Below are 15,038 nucleotides of genomic sequence, written 5' to 3'. Positions count from 1 at the left end.
GTGGAATGGAATTCCCTTTTAGAGTGACTGGGGTCGAATCTGTCTGTTGAGCTGGCTGCTTATCCTCTCCTGTCTTCAAACTGAAATGTACGAATGTGATAATTAGATTACAGAATGTGTTAATTAGATGACAGGATGTGATAATTAGATGACAGAATGTGATAATTAGATGACAGAATGTGATAATTAGATGACAGAATGTGATAATTAGATGACAGAATGTGATAATTAGATGACAGAATGTGATAATTAGATGACATAATGTGTGTGTGATGTTCCGGCAGAGACACATAGGGCCTATTACATTTAGTAACAGAATAATGGAGTCATATTGATAAATACATTTAATTATTCAACATAATTCTAACTAACTACACTATTTCAGATGTTAACATATTGAACAATGCTCAGTACAGTGTATCTGCAGATAACACATCACTAAGGTCTTCCTTCCACCAAACCTCCACAGCACAAACCACCTTGTTTCTGAGAAACCACAAGCTCTTCTATAGAAAATGCTTTGAGCGGGAAGGGGAGTTTAGTAAGCCACGGTCTATGTCCTACTTTGACTGAGAGAGCACCTATTTACTTCCTGAAAGGCATACTACTTGTAGTTTACCACCACACGGTCTCATCGTTTCGACATAGACAGGAAGTCAAACTTAATCCATCAATATTTTGAAATGAAAACTCTGTTTCTGCTACACATCTGTTGGCTGGAAATCATCACAGGTATCTAAACTCTTCATAAGTTTGACATGTAATGAATTCTAGAGTTAAAGGAGGTATACCTCTTGGACTTGGAGGTAGCTACTGGGGATCCTGTTGTAGGTCTAATTATTCATCCTTCTGTAACACAAGCCATAGATTGGCATAGATGAGATACTTTGAGATACTTTCAACATGTGTGATCTGAACACAAACCATGGATGAGATACTGTACTTTAAAACATTGAAAGTTTGGTTTAAATGTGAACCTGTTCCTTTCTCTTTAGGAATCAGAGGGGAACCTTCAGTGGACCAGTATGGGTTGAAGGGGGGTTCAATATGTCTGGCTGTTGCAGAACCTGAGATTCTCAAGGGACTTAAATGGAAGACGGACAGTGATATAATAGTTGATGATAAAGAGATCTCTCCTAAATACAAGGAAAAGGTGGATTATAACTCTGTGAACCATTCTCTGTGTATAAAGAATCTGTTGAACACAGACAGTAGAATGTACATAATAAGTGCAATTAACCAGAGAGACTGGACATATTCAGCTACCACCTACAGACTAAAGGTGCTGGGTGAGTTTTGTGCTGGTAGTTTTCTTTTTGTTTCTTTAATACAACTGTAGTCTCTAGACCACTCATCAATGTAGGTATCTCTTTCCCAACTCCATTGGTTCTTATAGATCATGTTCCCAAACCAGTCATGGATGTCACATCTCTCTTCAACACAAGTGTGGGACTCTGTGATGTCACAGTGAACTGTTCAGTTAAAGATGGCTGGATGTTGTCTGTCTGTGGCTGGGGACAGTGTACACTGTCACAACAGTTAATGTCTCTGTGTGAGGTCAACATCATCATCATCTCCAATGGGAACGGGACTATCCAATGCTCCAGCAGCAACCACGTCAGCACACAGACCATCTATCAACCCATGGAGGACTGTAAGTACCATTCTAGCGTTCATTTAAGGATCTACCCGTGAGGTTTGAAGCTGAACCTCATGTTGATATTGTACAGTTGTTCTGTAATACCTCTGTCATTGTTTAATACTAAATGATGCGATATCATACATTGTAAAAATATATCCACAGGATGTCAAAGTTATATGCTTAGTATTTTAATTTATTTTAGAGCCAGGTCATAAACACCCAATGTCTTGACTAGGTATTTTTTTGATGAATAACTTAATTACTACTTTCAACAACAACAAAAAATCCTAGTCAAAACGTTGGATGTTGATAAACTAAATAAATGAAAATCCTAAGCATATAACTCTGATATCCTTTGTGTGCTTTTCCCTGTGGATATATTTTTTGGAATTAGAACCACAAACATCTACTTGGAATTATTTATTGTAATCTTGGCTGCAAGGACTTTTGTTTGAACGATATGATACATGTGTATCACATCCGGCCGTGATTGGGAGTTCCATAGGGTGGCGCACTATTGGCCCAGCATCGTCCGGGTTTGGCCGGGGGTTAGGCCGTCATTGTAAATAAGAATTTGTTCTTAACCTCTATGGTATCGGTGTGTCCCCGCTGGACACTTGAGCTAACGTGATTAGCATGACGTTGTAAGTAACAAGAGAACATTTCCCAGGACATAGACATGTCTTATATGGGCAGAAAGGTTAAATTATTGTTAATTTAACTGCACTGTTCATTTACAGTAGCTACATACCAGGCTATTGTTTGAAGAGAAGGCACAACAACAAAACACTTTTATCACGGCAACTGGTTTGATACATTCACCTCTGGAGGCAAATAATGTACTTACATTTAGTAATCTTGCTCTGATTTGTCATCCTGAGGGTGCCAGATAAAATGTACCATAGTTTTGTTTGATACATTTTTATAATCAAATGTAGGAACTGGGTTCTACAGTTTGAACCCGCCCATCTAGATGTGTGAAGGTTAGTGTCTGTAGGGAAACTAATTATCCTTCATTTATGACATTCCTGGGAGTGTGTAAATGTATATTTGTTATTACTTGAAAATGTAACACTTGACCAATTGGACACATTTGGGCAGACTTGATACAACACTTTGAACAGTAATGCAATGGTTCATTGCACATACAATGCTGCTATCTAGTGGCCAACATCAAAACTGCGACTAGACACCTAAGTGATATAACGGCCGTTCTCTTGCATTTCAAAGAAGGAACAAAAAATAAAATATAAAATTAGTTTTAAAAAAAAAGTATTATAAATTGTATTAAATTGTATTATTATATATTTTACCATATCTAATGTGTTATATTCTCCTACATTAGTTTCACATTTCCACAAACTTCAAAGTGTTTCCTTTCAAATTTTATCAAGAATATGCATGTCCCTGCTTCAGGTCCTGAGCTACAGGCAGTTCGATTTGGGTATGTCATTTTAGGTGAAAATTAAAAACTGACTTGACTAGTAAAATAAAGGTTACATTTTTCTTTATAAATTACATTTACCTGCCGTAGAGTAATGTTGATTATTTTAAACAATGATAATCACATTAGACCAAATATATTGGTGTAGTATTGTATTGGTGATGTCTTGTCTTTTTGACTCTGAGAAGGTAACCCAGATTGTGTGTCCCTTGGCAGTGGTGTAAAGTACTTAAGTAAAAATACTTTAAAGTACTACTTAAGTCGTTTTTTTGGGGTATCTGTACTATACTTTACTATATGTTTGATAATTTTTACTTTTACTTCACTACAGTCCTAAAAAAATGTATGTACTATACTTTACTATTTATATGTTTGATAATTTTGACTTTTACTTCACTACAGTCCTAAAAAAAATGATGTACTATTTACTCCATACATTTTCCTGACACCCAAAACTACTGGTTACATTTTGAAAGCAGAGCAGGACAGGAAAATGGTCCATTCACACACTTATGAAGAGAACATCCCTGATCATCCTTACTGCCTATGATCTGGTGGACTCACTAAACAGAGAACATCCCTGATCATCCCTACTGCCTATGATCTGGAGAACTCACTAAACAGAGAACATCCCTGATCATCCTTACTGCCTCTGATCTGGTGGACTCACTAAACACACATGCTTCATTTGTAAATTATGTCTGAGTGTTGGAGTGATACCCCTGGCTGGTTTGCTTAAATGTTGAAAGTACTTTTACTTTTGATACTTAATAAGTATATTTTAGCAATTACATTTACCATGATAGTTAAGTATATTTAAAAACAAACACTTTTAAACTTCAACACAAGTAGTATTTTTCTGGGTGACTTTCACTTTTACTTTTGTCATTTTCTATTAAGGTATCTTTAGTTTTATTAATGTGTGACAATTGGGACTTTTTCCACCACTGATCTCAGGTATTGGTGAGAAGGACGCCAAAGCTTCAGCATTATCAGTCAGGACCATTGCGGCCAATATTGTTCGATCAGTGATTGTCTGTGTTGGATTGGCAGTCACCATAATGGCCATTAACAAGATCAAGAGATGGATATCCTCAAAAGAAGATGACTCAACTCAGGTACTTCCTGTGAAATGAATGTATTAGTTAGGATTGTTAGCTTTATTAAATGATGATTTGAATGTTGTAATGTCTCATCTTTAGCAGGTCATCGTTGATGATCCACTGGGCCCTTCTGAGGTACAAACACTACAGAAATGTGCAGAAACCAGGACAGCAACACCCAATTGACCAGCATCTTATATGACAGACTGTAATATCATAGGATAAAAAATAAAAAAAACATTTAATTTAGTATTATCTGCAGTGTATATTTGCTTAAAGGGAGAGCCGTGTCGGGTCGACTTCAACAACAACTAAGATCATTGAAGCATGAGACTAAACTCTGCATGTTTTGATGTGAAGCACACCCTACACATGAACTTGCTCTGCGCTTATCTACAAATTCTGTGGTTCATTCTGCTGGTCGTGGCAACATCATATCGCTATGTCTCAGTTTAATGCAACTTGTGTTTTATTTGAATGTAGGCTCTGATAGCTCTGCTAGATAACATGTTTACCCAGCAGGGAACTCATGTGTCCAGAGTGTATTATCTCTGATCTATCCAGGCTCTGTGGTTTAAACATTATCAGGCCCACCGATCATTCCACAGCAGTGCACATGTGTGTGTAATGTAAGTATGTTGAGCTCTTTGATGAGGAGAAAACTTCCTGCTGTGTTGATAATTGTTTTTGTTTTTTTTACTTATTCTACATTTTGTTACGTTACAGCCTTATTCTAAAATGGATGAAATTATTTTTTTCGTCAATAATCGACAAACAATACCTCATAATGACAAAGTGAGAACAGGTTTTTAGAAATGTATGCAAATGTATTAAGAACCACATCACTCTCCAGAGATACAGACTGTCTACTTCACTGAGAAGAACCAGCACCAGCAGAACACCTCCAAGTTGAAACAGGAAGTGCATCACCAGACATGAGAGAAGAACAGAAAGGTGGGTCTCCCAAACTGGGGTCCGTTGCCGGTTCGAAAAATAATAATATTATTAACATCAACAGATTAATCAAATTTGACCGAGGGGTCTGTGGAAGGTCACATCATACAATCACTGAGTTACATCAGTTCTAGACCTTGTACATAATCCATGGGACATTGTACCACCTAGTGGACATAAACAATAGCAGCAGAGTAAACCACATGGCTTCATTCATCAACATGTTGTGAAGTTGTTTTATACCAAAATCTGTATATGTGCTAGTATGTGTTATTACTATACCACAAAGCCCAGATTTTTCCAGATTTGTCCAATCCTAAATGAACCCCTGGCTCAGGTTTACACCACATTGATTGTAGGATCAGATAGGTGTACCAGTCAGCAGTAACATGGTATTAGTTCCACCTACCCATCAATGTTGTGAATATGAGAGGGTAGACTTGACCTAGTCAGGCCACCGTAGATGGATTCTTTGACACATTAATTGTATCGTAAACAGTTGAGGGACAGGGCTGGAGAAATGTAACCACTCTCAAATGTATAGGCTGAGCTATGGATGCAAGGACTGACCATCCATGATATCAAAATGATAGTTTTAACCATGTTTAAAACTTCTTATGGCTGGGGGCAGTATTGAGTAGCTCGGATGAATAAGGTGCCCAGAGTAAACTACCTGCTACTCAGTCCCAGAAGCTAATATATGCATATTATTAGTAGATTGGATAGAAAACACTCAGAAGTTTCTAAAACTGTTTGAATGATGTCTGTGAGTATAACAGAACGGCGGCAAAAACCTGCCGAGGTCTGCCAGAGTGGCATGAGTTGACCACGCACGTTCACGTGAGAGGTAGCTTGCGTTCCATTGCATTTCTACAGACAAAGGAATTCTCCGGTTGGAACATTATTGAAGATTTATGATAAAAACATCCTAAAGAATGATTCCATACTTCGTTTGACATGTTTCTAAGAACTGTAACGGAACTTTTTTACTTTTCATCTGCTCGCACCTCATGAATTTGGATTACTGGGATAAACGTGCGATCAAAAAGGAGGTATTTGGACATAAATATCGAACAAATCAAATACTGGGAGTGCATTCTGATGAAGATCGTCAAAGGTAAGTGAATATTTATAATGTTATTTCTGACTTCTATTGACTCCACAACATGGCGGATATCTGTATGGCTTGTTTTGTTATCTGAGTGCTGTACTCAAATTATTGCATGGTGTGCTTTTTCAGTAAAGCTTTTTCGAAATTTGACACAGCGGTTGCATTAAGGAGAAGTTTATCTAAAGTTTCATGCATAACACTTGTATTTTCATCAACATTTGTGATGAGTATTTCTGGAAATTGACGTGGCTCTCAGCAAAATCACCGGATGTTTTGGAACTACTGAACATAAAACGCCAATGTATACTGAAATTGTTTTGATATAAATATGAACTTTATCGAACAAAACATACATGTATAGTGTAACATGAAGTCCTATGAGTGTCATCTGATGAAGATCATCAAAGGTTAGCGATTAATTTTAATATATAATAATAATATATGCCATTTAGCAGACGCTTTTATCCAAAGCGACTTACATTCTACGTATGGGTGGTCCCGGGGATCGAACCCACTACCCTGGCGTTACAAGCGCCATGCTCTACCAACTGAGCTACAGAAGGACCACTTTTTGTGACTCCTCTCGTTGGCTGGAAAAAAATGGCTGTGTTTTCTGTGACTAGGTGCTGACCTAACATAATCGTTTGGTGTGCTTTCATCGTAAAGCCTTTTTGAAATCCGACACCGTGGCTGGATTTACAGCAAATCTATCTTTAAAATGGTGTAAAATACTTGTATGTTTGAGGAATTTTAATTATGGTATTTCTGTTGTTTTGAATTTGGCGCCCTGCACTTTCACTGGCTGTTGTCATATCGATCCCGTTAACGGGATTCAAGCCATAAGACATTTAACCAGTTTTTCTTTGCAATTACATTGTTTACTACAATGAAGTAAAGCAGCTTATATTTTGGGGTGTGATGGGGTACGGCAGTTATACCTCATGAGGTATCAACCTGCACTTTTGCTTTTTTGTATCTTGGCCATCTTGATTTTTCTCCTTTTGATGACCTGTTGACCTGATGACCTGATGTCCTGTTGACCTGATGACCTGTTGACCTGATGTCCTGTTGACCTGATGACCTGATGACCTGTTGACCTGATGTCCTGTTGACCTGATGTCCTGTTGACCTGATGTCCTGTTGACCTGATGACCTGTTGACCTGATGTCCTGTTGACCTGATGACCTGTTGATCTGATGTCCTGTTGACCTGATGTCCTGTTGACCTGATGACCTGTTGACCTGATGTCCTGATGTCCTGTTGACCTGATGACCTGATGTCCTGTTGACCTGATGTCCTGTTGAATGTGCAGCCTTGAAGGAACCTGTAAGAAGTGTGAATGATGTAAACACACCTTGCTGTTTCAATGTACCTGTTGACTAGGAATATGAAAAAAATGAATCAATATAAATCTTTAAATGTCTGATTTAACCACTAGATCAATCAATCAATCAAATGTATTTATAAAGCTCTTCTTACATCAGCTGACGTCACAAAGTGCTGTACAGAAACCCAGCCTAAAACCCCAAACAGCAAGCAATGCAGGTGTAGAAGCATGATGGCTAGGAAAAACTTCCTAGGAAAGCCAGAATCTAGGAAGAAACCTAGAGAGGAACCAGGCTTTGAGGGGTGGCCAGTCCTCTTCTGGCTGTGCCGGGTGGAGATTATAACAGAACATGACCAAGATATTCAAATGTTCATAGATGACCAGCAGGGTCAAATAATAATAATCCCATGGTTGTAGAGGGTGCAACAGGTCAGCACCTCAGGAGTAAATAACAACAACAGAATAACAACAAAAATCCAGAAAAACACATGTCAAAATTGTTATAAATTGATTTGCATTTTAATGAGGGAAATAAGTATTTGACCCCTTCTCAATAAGAAAGATTTCTGGCTCCCAGGTGTCTTTTATTCAGATAATGAGCTGAGATTAGGAGCACACTCTTAAAGGGAGTGCTCCAAATCTCAGCTTGTTACCTGTATAAAAGACAACTGTCCACAGAAGCAGTAAAATTTGCAACACACCCTACCAAGTTCCAAACTGTCTCTGGAAGAAACGTAAACACAAGAACTGTTGGTTGGGACCTTCATGAAATAGGTTTCCATGGCCGAGCAGCCGCACCCAAGCCTAAAATCACCATGAGCAATGCCAAGGGTCGGTGGTGTAAAGCTCGCCTCCATTGGACTCTGGAAAAGCGTTCCCTGGAGTGAGGATTCACGCTTCACCATCTGGCAGTCTGACAGACGAATCTAGGTTTGGCGGTTGCAAAGTGAACGCTACCTGCCCCAATGCATAGTGCCAACTGTAAAGTTTGGTGGAGGAGGAATGATTGTCTGGGGCTGTTTTGAATGGTTCAGTCTGGGCCCCTTAGTTCCAGTGAAGGGAAATCGTAATGCTACATCATACAATTACATTCTAGACAATTCTGTGTTTCCAACTTTATGGCAATAGTCTGGGGAAGGCCCTTTCCTGTTTCAGCATGAAAATGCCCCCATCAACAAAGCGAGGTCCATACAGAAATGGTTTGTCGAGATAGGTGTGGAAGAACTTGACTGGCCTGCAGAGAACCTTGACCTCAATCCCATCGAACACCTGCGAGCCAGACCTAATCGACTGCGAGCCAGGCCTAATCGCTCAACAGTGCCTGACCTCACTAATGCTCTTGTGGCTGAATGGGAGCAAGTCCCTGCAGCAATGTTCCAACATCTAGTGGAAAGTCTTCCCAGACGAGAGAAGGCTGTTAAAGCAGCAAAGGGAGGACCAACTCCATGTTAATGCACATGATTTTGGAATGAGATATTTGAACAGTGTCCACATACTTTTGGTCATGTAGTGTAGCTACCAGTGTCTTCCAAACTCAGACGAAGGACAAGGCAGAGTAAAAAGTATCAGGTTATTGGTACAGAGATTATAAATACTTGTGTCCCAGTTAAAAAGATGACTGATATATCTATTTGTTTTATTGAACCTTTATTTAACTTGGCAGGTCAGTTAGGAACAAATTCTTTAAAAAAGACGTATGACTTTGATGTCTTGACAGATAAAATGTGTTAAAGAATCCATCTACGGTGGCCTAATGAGGTCAAGTCTGCCCTCTCATATACACAACATTGATGGGTAGGTGGAACTAATACCATGTTACTGCTGACTGGTACACCTATCTGATCCTACAATCAATGTGGTGTAAACCTGAGCCAGGGGTTCATTTAGGATTGGACAAATCTGGAAAAACGTGGGCTTTGTGGTATTGTAATAACACATACTAGAACATATAAATATCTTGGTCTAAAACAACTTCCCAACATGTTGATGAATCTAGACATGTTGATGAATGAAGCCATGAGGTTTACTCTGCTGGTATTATTGATGTCCACTAGGTGGTGCAATGTCCCGTGGTTTCTGTACAAGGTCAAGAACTGATGTAACTCAGTGACTCAATGAGATGATGCAGTGCAGAGGCAGTTATTTTCTGTTATTTTGGTCTAATGTCTGGAGAAGCACTTCCTGTTTCAACTTGGAGATGTTCTGCTGGTGCTGGTTCCTCTCAGTGAAGTAGACTGTCTGTATCTCTGGAGAGTGATGTGGTTCTGGACAGGATAGTGCTGTGGTTCTGGACAGGAGAGTGCTGTGGTTCTGGACAGGAGAGTGATGTGGTTCTGGACAGGAGAGTGCTGTGGTTCTGGTCAGGAGAGTGCTGTGGTTCTGGACAGGAGAGGGGTGTGGTTCTGGTAAGGAGATGCTGAGGTTCTTCTCTCCCTGGTGAGGTCTTCACTGAGTTGTAAACTCTTGGAACAATGACCTGTTTGGATATGAAACATTACAACATTTAAATGATTGTTATTTAAAACTATTGTCTTGTTTAATGCATAGATTAATGAATGACAGAGCAGGGACCTCTTCTAGTGGACTTTGTTCTTTAGGGATTTTCTGTCTTCTGGTATGTTTGATGTACCCAACACCAAGTAACTCAGCAACTAGGAGTAATATACCAGTAACACAACCCACAATGGTGCCAACTGGTAACACTGAGGCTTTCACATTACCAGTACCTGAGTTCACACACACACACACACACACACACACACACACACACACAAAGAACAGTGTTCATACAATGATAGTTTCAGGCAGAATTATTCCAATCTTAACTAGAGAAGAATCACAATAATGATGTCAAAACTTTGACCTAACTTGAATTCACATGATATTATTATTAGGTTATTAAACAGTGATAGAGGTACACAGTGAAAGTGGAGGCTAAATGGTACTTACAGTCCTCCATGGGTTGAGAGATGGTCTGTGTGCTGACGTGGTTGCTGCTGGAGCATTGGATCCTTCCAGTCAATACGGAGATGGTCATGTTACCACCGGTTAGTGACGGAGACTGTTGTGACAGTGTACACTGACCGCTGTCACAGACAGACAACATCCAGCCATCTTTAACTGAACAGTTCACTGTGACATCACAGCAACCCACACTGAAGAGTGGAGGCTATTAAAGCAGCAAAGGGTGGACCAACTCCATGCACATGATTTTGGAATGAGATGTTTCAACAGCAGGTGTCCACATACTTTTGGTAATTTTGTGTAGCTGACAACTCAGTGAATGACTCTCTCACTCTGTCTCTCTAATGTTAACTTTGTTCATACTTTTGTTCACTTTTTCATTAGGGTTCACCTGAATCATTTCTTGCTCTCTCACTTTTTCTCCACACTATAATTTCTTATTTGTTTACATAACTGTTAGCTGTTGATAATTATGTTAATTATGATATTAACTGTTGCTAATTTGTTGTTAATTTCCTCTTTGCATTTATACATTTACATTTGAGTAATTGAACAGATTCTCGACTTACAATTAATTAGTGCATTCATCTTAAGATTGCTAGGTGAGACAACACATCACATCAACACAATACATCACAATCTTATAAAGTACACTTTCCCTTAACAAAGTATTTATCGGCAGAGTCTGTGCTAGTGGTGGAAAAACAAAAGTGTATATAGACAACTGTTTGTTAGTTTTTTTTGGGGGGGGGAGGGTGTCAGACGCGGAGTGAGAGTTATTTAAGATACTCTTCAAAGAGGTAGCGTTTCAGACATTTTGTCACGACTTCCACCGAAGTCGGTTCCTCTCCTTGTTCGGGCGGCGTTCGACATCACCGGTCTTCTAGCCATCGCCGATCCATCTTTCATTTTCCATTTGTTTTGTCTTCCCACACAACTGGTTTACATTCCCTCCTTACTTGTCGTGTATTTACCCCTCTGTTCCCCCCACATGTCTGAGTGTGAAATTGTTTGTTGTAAAGTGTTTGTGCATCTGACTGGTTCGCGACGGGTTATTTTGTACCCAGATTTTGTTGTTCTGGGTGCCGTTGGTTTTGCTTATTAAACTGCTCCGGTTATGACCCAGTTCTGCTCTCCTGCGCCTGACTTCCCTGCAGCCAGTCACGCACCTCTTACACATTTTCAAAAGATGTGCAGAGACTCTGCTGTCCTAGCTTCAGGTCTGGATCAGGACCCCTTCCTGTGTGATGTAGAGTCGTACTCTACTGATATTGTAGAGCATGAACCTGCAGGAGGGAGTCACTGCTTTGATGTTTGCAGAGAACAACAGGGGGTTGTCCAAGGTCACGCCAACGTTCTTTGTGATGAATTTGAAAAACATATTTTATGCAAAAATGTACTATTTTTATTACATTTAGATTTCAGGGAGTATTTCATTGTACATTTACAGTGAATTACAAGCAACAGAGTGTGCTCCTGTAAATGTCAGATTAGAGTAGGCTAATTTAAATCTAGCTATATGCCCCATTGTATTAGTACAGGACTATTTTCTAGCTATAAAACATATTCATTATGATATTACAGCATTTAGGCACAAAAAAATACAGTACTTTACCGTATGCATCACAGTCAGGATTAGCCTGGTATCGTTCCACTCCTTAACAGATATTTGCCATGCTAAACAGTGTTTAGAAATGACATAATACAAGTAGTGCAATGTTAGCAAAAACAGGTTATGAACGTGAACAAGGCAAAAGTAACTATTTATCTTATTTCAAATAAATGGACAACAATCATTCTTTCACCTCTTCCATAGTCACTTTACAGAATTCACAATTACAATGCTTGTCTTTCACAATTTGGTCAGTGGTTGTTGCTGGTATGTCATGCCTAAATTTGCTAATCTGCCTAGCGTTTCTCCAGCTTCTGTCTCTCGTTCTCCACTCGGGTTATCTCATAAGCCTCCTTGTACACCAGTCTGTCTTCTTTGTGCTCCTCATTGTAATAGATGCGCTCAGTCTTCTTCTGGTATCGGTCTTTAACCTTGTCGTTCACCCAGAGAATCAGCTCTTCTCCTTTTTGACCTCTTCGTTTCCTTTCTCCTCTTGGAGGTCCGTACCTTATTCCTCGTTAACACACATTTGTAATCTGTTGACATACATTTGTATCCTGTTAACACACATTTGTAATCTGTTGACATACATTTGTAACCTGTTAACACACATTTGTAATCTGTTGACATACATTTGTAACCTGTTAACACACATTTGTAATCTGTTGACATACATTTGTAACCTGTTAACACACATTTGTGATCTGTTAAATGAGAAGAAACAGCCTATATACATTTGATTTTAAAAACTAAGCAGCAACCAAATGTGACTGAAAAATGTGTAACAGGTAACACATGTATGTTAACAGGTAACAAATGTGTCACAAACTAAGCAGCAACCAAAACTAAACAAAGTTTAAAGGGTTACAAATGTTTCTTACAAAATACAAATCTCCCAGGGAACAAATACATTCATTATGTATAGTTTATACCATCTTAGAAAAATTGTCCTGTCCTATGAATCTCTCATATCTTACTCGTTTATTCCTGTTTGTTTACAAGGACAGTTGTTGAATTTGCGTAAGACACACAGTTCTGTAAATAGTATCACTCTTTATTGTTGCAGGGCTTTGAGCTATTGCTGTGTAGATAAAATGCCTCATCTTCCCACAATATGGGGATATTTGCATGATATGTCAGTAAATGCCATAGATTTCCATAACTTCAAGACCTCCAGTGTCTCTACATATGAGTGTTGTCAGACGTACATACTGCTAGAGAATGAGATAAACATACTGTGGGTTAACTGCCTTGTTCAGGAGCAGAACGACAGATATTTACCTCGTCAGCTCTGGGATTCAATCTAGCAAGCGGGATAGGGCAAAAGCAAATAGGTGCAACCACAGAAACAGATTAAAACAGACCTTCACTGAGCAAACAACCATGTTTGCTGACACACACACACACACACACCTCTCCCTGGGTAACATTTCAATACAACACATACACCAAGACCTACAGATGTGTATAATATAATTGTTACATTTACATTATATTATAGTAATTTAGCAGACACTCTTATCCAGAACGACTTACAGTTAGTGTATTCATATTACAGTAAGACAGCTAGATGAGACAACCGCATCATAGTCGTATTAAAGTACATTTTTCCTCAATAAAGATGTTATCAGCAGTCGGTGGCTGGTAGGAAAAGGACAATTGTTGTTTTTGTCTTCTTATCTTGAATAATGGTGGTTCTGCTCCAGTTGATCATATAGCCTATGGCTTCTAGTCTCGCCACATGCATGGGAAAGCCACTGCAGGGTGTCTGCCAACTGCAGCAAGCTGAATGTTATTTTTTATTTTTTTTAACCTTTATTTAAATAGGCAAGTCAGTTAAAAGAACAAATTCTTATTTACAATGATGGCCTACCAAAAGGAAAAAAAGGCCTCCTTCGGGTATGGGGGCCTGGGATTAAAAATACATTAAATAAAAATATAGGATAGAAGACACATCACGACAAGAGAGACAACACAACACTACATAAAGAGAGACCTAAGACGAATGTATACGTAATAAGCTAAACATACACATCACCACATCTCCAAGGCCAGAGCTCAGGGCTCATTTTGCTCACTGTATTGTTTTATTGTGGCCATCTTGACTGTACAGTAGATGGAAGGCACCGGACCTAATCCTAGTGCTCTATGGCAAAATACTATTGCTGTTGTCATGACAATAGATAATAATAATAATAATAATAAATGCCATTTAGCTGACGCTTTTATCCAAAGCGACTTACAGTCATGTGTGCATACATTCTACGTAAGGTGTTGGTGAAACAGCACCACCAGATCTAGAACCAGCCTACCAATAGGACTTCATGTGAAATGTACAGGGGCATTTGTGTCATATTTGGAAGATTGTGCAGGTCAATGAGGGATGGGGGGGGGGGTGTTCTAGGAATGGTTATGTCTCTCTTTGTGAGCTGCGTATGTCATCCGATTAAACTTATTTTGCACATCAGATTCGCATTCAACTTCACTTTGTGATTGTTGGATTGAGGATTTGAAATACCCTGTTTAAAAAGCTGGTTTGATTCTAATTAGTTTCTGACAATGAGATATGAGAGTAGTGGGGGTCTAAGCACGATGGTTAACTAGGCCTAAAGGATTGTGCTCTACCCTACCTATAGTGGTGCTTATCAGTAAGTGTTATAAAAACATGTTATTGTTCAAATTTAAGTTTCGAAATTGGTAACTTTGCCTTCAAAATTACCACAAAGGGACACGCTGTTCCTTTAAGGCTGGGCACGCCCCGCGCCAACTGTTTTATGCTAGATGTACATAATATATACGGAATGTAACAATCGCAATGTGCTCTGGACCAATCAAAGACGAGCTCTAACCGCGGGAGATCCAAATTTCGCGGGACGTAATT

At 39.1% G+C, this 15,038-nt stretch overlaps 1 protein-coding gene and 1 long non-coding RNA gene across 3 annotated transcripts; one reads left to right on the top strand and one right to left on the bottom strand.

Annotated features, from left to right (window-relative positions):
• The first annotated feature begins 599 nt into the window (after positions 1 to 599).
• Positions 600 to 4,438, top strand: LOC118362015 (CD48 antigen-like). 2 transcript variants are annotated; one of them, XM_035742228.1, is made up of 5 exons: positions 600 to 732; positions 996 to 1,289; positions 1,397 to 1,654; positions 4,044 to 4,204; positions 4,292 to 4,438. In XM_035742228.1, the coding sequence occupies exons 1-5, from the start codon at positions 684 to 686 to the stop codon at positions 4,373 to 4,375; spliced, it is 846 nt and encodes a 281-aa protein (XP_035598121.1). In that variant the 5' UTR covers positions 600 to 683; the 3' UTR covers positions 4,376 to 4,438. The 2 variants fall into 2 exon arrangements, with proteins under 2 accessions (XP_035598121.1, XP_035598120.1); XM_035742227.1 differs by having other exon boundaries at positions 4,289 to 4,438.
• A 4,773-nt stretch (positions 4,439 to 9,211) lies between these two features.
• Positions 9,212 to 10,757, bottom strand: LOC118362267 (uncharacterized). Its single transcript, XR_004821166.2, has 3 exons — positions 10,531 to 10,757; positions 10,153 to 10,307; positions 9,212 to 10,057 (listed from the first exon to the last, which is right to left on the bottom strand). It is a non-coding gene; the product is annotated as an uncharacterized LOC118362267 (long non-coding RNA).
• Between the last annotated feature and the right edge of the window lie 4,281 nt (positions 10,758 to 15,038).

The sequence above is a fragment of the Oncorhynchus keta genome, chromosome 29, assembly GCF_023373465.1.
Source record: "Oncorhynchus keta strain PuntledgeMale-10-30-2019 chromosome 29, Oket_V2, whole genome shotgun sequence".
Classification (NCBI taxonomy): Eukaryota; Metazoa; Chordata; class Actinopteri; order Salmoniformes; family Salmonidae; genus Oncorhynchus; species Oncorhynchus keta.
Note: the sequence above shows the minus strand (reverse complement) of the source record. Positions and strands in the feature narration are given on the sequence as shown.